At 38.4% G+C, this 5,177-nt stretch overlaps 1 protein-coding gene across 1 annotated transcript; it reads right to left on the reverse strand.

The window, feature by feature from the left end:
• Positions 1-1,671: 1,671 nt before the first annotated feature.
• LOC145795971 (uncharacterized) lies at positions 1,672-2,191 on the reverse strand. The gene is made up of 2 exons (XM_082880922.1): positions 1,927-2,191; positions 1,672-1,796 (listed from the first exon to the last, which is right to left on the reverse strand). The coding sequence occupies exons 1-2, from the start codon at positions 2,189-2,191 to the stop codon at positions 1,672-1,674; spliced, it is 390 nt and encodes a 129-aa protein (XP_082737048.1).
• Between the last annotated feature and the right edge of the window lie 2,986 nt (positions 2,192-5,177).

A 5,177-nucleotide genomic window follows, 5' to 3' on the forward strand; every position in this document is an offset into this window, starting at 1 on the left:
GCCACAGGCTTGGATTGGGTTTATAGTGTCAACTCTATCATGCACATGTCTATGCTTTCTGGAATAAACACCTCCAGTTTTGGTAAATGGGACGAGATAATGTATGTGCTAGGGTTGAAGGTGGGCGGCAGTGTATAGATATGGTTAATATTTATGGATGGGGGGACTTGATTATGTGCAGGAAGTGGGTTGGTTGTTACGTTTGGTTTGGAAAGTGGGGCGATGATTTTGTTGTCAATGAGATCCTAAATCTCATGACGTAGGCGGTAGCACATGTCTGTGGGATGGCCGTGTTGTTGATGGAAGATACAGTACTGGGTAGGGTCGTGTTTGGATGGCAATGGATTTGGAAGTGGATGAGGATCGAGAGGTTTAAGATGTCCCTTTTTCATTAACAGCTTAAAGGCATGTGTCGGGGTCATATGAAGGGGGTAAAAATTCTTCGACTTTGGGGTGGACCAGTATTTTGTGAAGGTTGTGAGGTTGTGGTAACAGCAAATGGATTAGCCATCTTGGCCGACGTAACGACGATACTGACATCTGTAGGCAGTGAAATAGTGTTATTACGAGCATTGGTACTCCTGGTGAATGGCCTTCTTGCAGGTTCACTAGTTTTGTGGAGGATCCCTTTTTTGAATGCACTTTCAATTTGGACCCCCAACTCATGTAGTGAAGCAAATGTAGACAATGGTGCTAGTATCATTCTTTGCAGTAGATCGGGCTCGAGATTCAAGACTACTAGCTGAACTTGCTCTCTTTCAGAAGGCCTATTTGTCATCCGGGCTGCTTTGGCTCTCCACCTAGCAACAAAATTGATGAGAGATTCTTTGAGGTTTTGGGTAGTGGCCTCCAACTCACTGATGGTTACTTCGATCTGAGTGTTATAAGAATATTGGTTCATGAACCCTTCAGATAGCTCTATCCAATTCCACTTAGTAGATTCTTCCAGTTTAGCATAACAAATGGATGCTATATCGGACAGAGTCCTCCCAAATTATGATAATTTCTGAACACGAGAAAGACCCATAGGCCTCGGAACATCCGAAAACAGGCGAACATGTACAATTGGATCGCCACTTCCATCAAATCTGTCGATGTGGGGCATTTTAAACTTCTCCGGTAATCTGACTGAAGCCTCAGTGTACCCATCTTCAATATTCAGAATGGAATTGAAGCCTTGGGGCTTTTTCAGTGCTTTCTCTAGCCTGGCAATTTTGATCATAATTGGATCATCGTTAATGGCAAAGTGAAAAAGTTTCCCTTGGGGCTGTGCCGAGGGTCTATAAGCTGGAGCATGTGGAAATATCTCCTGGGGAACTGGGACTTGGGGATTTTCCACTGGTGGAAGGGGATCAGGATTTGGCTGAGTAACCGGGATTGGATACACTGTAGATGTGGAGAAAGCTTCAACTCAGATGGCCCAATAGAAGCACCTTTTAATTGCCCTATCTTTTTTGCCCTTTCTAATAGAATGCTGAGCCCTTTAGCTATTATGCTAAGAAGAAAAGGCGAAAGGAGATCACCTTACCTGATCCCTTTTTGAGGCGAAAACTCATCTATTGGAGACCCATTCACTAATATTGAAACTCTTGCTTTGGTTACACAAGAAACCATCCATTTCTGCCATTTATCACCTAACCCAATGTTGGGCATCATATAAAACATATAGTTCTAGTTCACAGAATCATAGGCCTTCTCAAAGTCAACTTTCAAAACAACTCCCTTCTTTTTTGCCTTCTTCCACCAGTCAACCACCTCCTTTGCAATCATCATCCAATAAAAAATATTTCTACCACCTAGAAATGCTGATTATACTTCACCAATTACATCTGGTAATGCCTTTCTAATTCTTCTTGACAGCGATTTAGCCAATATTTTATAAGCAGAACTAACCAAACTAATCGGCCTATCATATATAACTCAAACCATTAGGACTATCCTTTTTAGGAATCAAAGTTATAAATGAACAATTCAAGCCTCCAACAATATTCCCATTAGAATGAAATTCCTTCACAAGTTGAATCACCTCACCCTTCATGAACTTCCAGCACTTCTGAATGCATGGCAAATTAAACCCATCTAGCCCAAGTACTTTGTTTCCATCACAATCCTTAATTGCTTCCCAAACTTCCATATCAGAGAACTCAGCTTCAAGTATCTCCACAACCTTTGATTTGCTCACTGTTGGCATAGAACCTACTAACTTTGGCCTTGATAGCCAATCTTCTTTGAACAACATAGAAAAGTGCCTTAACACTTTTTGTTTCACTTAATCAAGTGCCTCAACTCTAATCCCATCAACCTCTAGTGAATCCACCAGATTTTTGGTGAATCTTTTGTTAGCCATTAGATGGAAAAACCCTGTGTTTTTATCCCCATTTAATGTTCGTTCCAATCTTGACTTCTGCAACCATACCCACTCTTGTTTCTTCCTCAAATTCCAAACCAAAATTCTAACATCCCTTCTCCTTGACACCTCATGTGGTAGTAATTCTCTTGATTCAACCCTCAAATCAAAATCATGTAATTCATCCTCTGCCATCTTAAGCTGGTGATCTACATTTTCAAACACTTCCTGATTTCATTTTTTTAGATCACTCTTCAAAGAGTTCAATTTCCTCACAAACCTATACCTAGCCCAACCATCAAACTTTGAGTCTACCCAAGATTTCTGCAATGGTTTAAGGAAATTAGGATGTAGGGTCCAAGCATTCAAGAATCTAAATGGTCTATGACCCCAATTCCTATCATCCTCCCCAAGTCATATAGGGCAATGATCTGATACATCCCTAGGAAAATCCCACAATTGAAACTTAAACTTCTCCAGCCACCTAGGATCTATGAATCCTATTCCACCTCTCCTCGTCAAGTGAATTGTACCATGTAAAGCTTCTTCCTACCACTGGTAAATCATCAAATTCCATTTTTTCAATGAAGTTACCAAACTCTCTTATCCTTTTATCCCTTCTAGATACTCCTCTTCTCTCAGATAAATAGCTGATTTCATTAAAATCCCCTCCAGTGCACCAAGGTTTTTGGAAATTATTTTTAATCCTTAAAAGTGGATCCCACGACTTATCTCTACTATCAACATCATTGGGTGCATAAATGTTTGAAATCACACTCAAAAAGATCAAAAGTCATACCTAAGAGCACTATGAAATTCCTGCTGCAACATGCACTCTGGCATCATGAAAACTTCAGGGTTCCAAATACACAATATGCCTCCAACATTCCCCATATATAGTGAATATATATATATATATATATATATATATATATTCACTAACACATTCTAAGATCTGTTTCTATGCAAGTATCTTTTTTATGGCTAAATTTGTCACCAATATCCATGTTAAGTCTTAGCTAACATGGACTGACGATATTTCTCCCTGGCCTAGCTAGTTTACCTTGCCTAATTATAAAACCTGTTCTTCCATATTACTTTCAAAAGAATTATGATTATGAAATCCCAAAAAAATAGCTCGTGTTTTTTTGTTGATAAAAAAAAATGAAATCCCAACAAAAATAAAAAAATAAATAAATAAAATACCCTGCAAGTGTATATCCCACATAATTAGCATACCTAGCATCCAAAATCATACAAACTCTATCTCATCAGCAAGTCCAAGAACCAAGGAGAGTAATATGACATTACATTTAGGTTTATTACTACCACACACACACACACACACAGAGAGACCATTTCTTATATAGCTATAGGTAGATGAATAGTTTTGCAATAAACACACTAATGTAGTAGTATATGACAACGTAAACACAAATGACCGGAATTAGAAATCATCTAACAATTTATTTTTTATTTTTTATTTTTTGCTTTTTAACTTAATGGGAGAAACAATAAGTTTGCCATTGACTGTAAAAGGGTAATATAGGACACTCCAATCTCAACAACTTGAACTCGATCATGTATAACTGCAGACCAAAATATTGATGGAGTCAAAGTAAAACAAAATATACAATTCCCTCCAAAAAATTATTGGAAGATGCATGGAGATTTTATAACTACAAAAAGCATCTTGAATTTAATCATTTAAGAAAACAAAATTTAAAATTTTTTAATATGGACTTTTAGATTTTGCATTTGAGAAGTGATTTGTGAAAGTGACTAATGATTAAAATAAAAATTCAAATAATTTCTCTTATTGAATTAATATATAGGTACCTTTTGATTAGCTCTTCTTTTTTTTTTTTCTTTTTTTTTCAGAAAATTTTTAATAAAGGGACTCAAATCTTAACATTATGATTGGATTTTGAATTTTGTTGTATCTATTATTTTTTACTACATACTCAAATTTATTGCCAGGAGTTTTTTTAATGAAGGGAGAGGACTAGAACGTATCATGTATATCTTGTGTGTTAGCTCCAGTCCACATGGAGGAAGTTATTGTAGGTTACCTCCAAGTCAAGAAGTAGGAGGAAAGATGGCAGGTGGAAGATGGAACGTGGCAGCTGGCTCAATATGTCTTCTTCCTTGACTTTGTTTCCCTCTCCCCGTATATCTATAGATGTTGAGAGGAAGAGAAGAAAAACAAGGCAACACAGAGTGTGTTTGTGTAATCTGAGTGAGTGAGAGTGATATAGAGAGAGTGAGGTGTGAGTATTATAAACTCCCTCCAGGAAATTCTATAGTGAAATCTCTCCCTGTGGACGCAGGCAATTGTCAAACCACATAAATCTCTTGTCTCACTTTTCTATGTATGTGATTGATTTTTGGTGTGCCTTAATCCTAACAAGTGGTATCAGAGCCTCGTTGGTTGATTTTTGAAAAAACAACGTGTGTTTTTCAAAAATTTCTAGAAATCAAGTTGCTCAAAATTCACTTTTGAGCATACCATGAGGAAGCTCTCGATGAGAGGAGTCCATAACTGTAAAGAAGAGGCCCAGAAGAGGCTTAACGCGCTATCACGCGCCAGCTAAATAAAACGCGTGAATCCCAGCCTCAGACACGCGCTTCATGTGCCAAAGACTATACCGGCGTGTCACAGTAGTCACAGACACGCATTTGACGCACGGCAGAAGAAAGAGGAGAGTGCCTTGCGCGTGATCGTGACACCAACGACACGTGCCTAACACATTATCACCACGTGCTTGCCACGTCATCGCCACGTGTCTATAGATCATTGACACGTGTCTGCCAAGCCACTGCCACATCA

The sequence above is a fragment of the Camellia sinensis genome, chromosome 7, assembly GCF_055761805.1.
Source record: "Camellia sinensis isolate YWXY chromosome 7, ASM5576180v1, whole genome shotgun sequence".
Taxonomy (NCBI): Eukaryota; Viridiplantae; Streptophyta; class Magnoliopsida; order Ericales; family Theaceae; genus Camellia; species Camellia sinensis.

Coding starts and splice junctions, on each gene's coding strand:
- LOC145795971 (XM_082880922.1), bottom strand. CDS start 2,191: ATGCCAACAGTGAGCAAATCAAAGGTTGTGGAGATACTTGAAGCTGAG. Junction 1,797..1,926: donor TAAAAAGGATAGTCCTAATG/GTTTGAGTTATA, acceptor CAGCATTTCTAG/GTGGTAGAAATATTTTTTAT.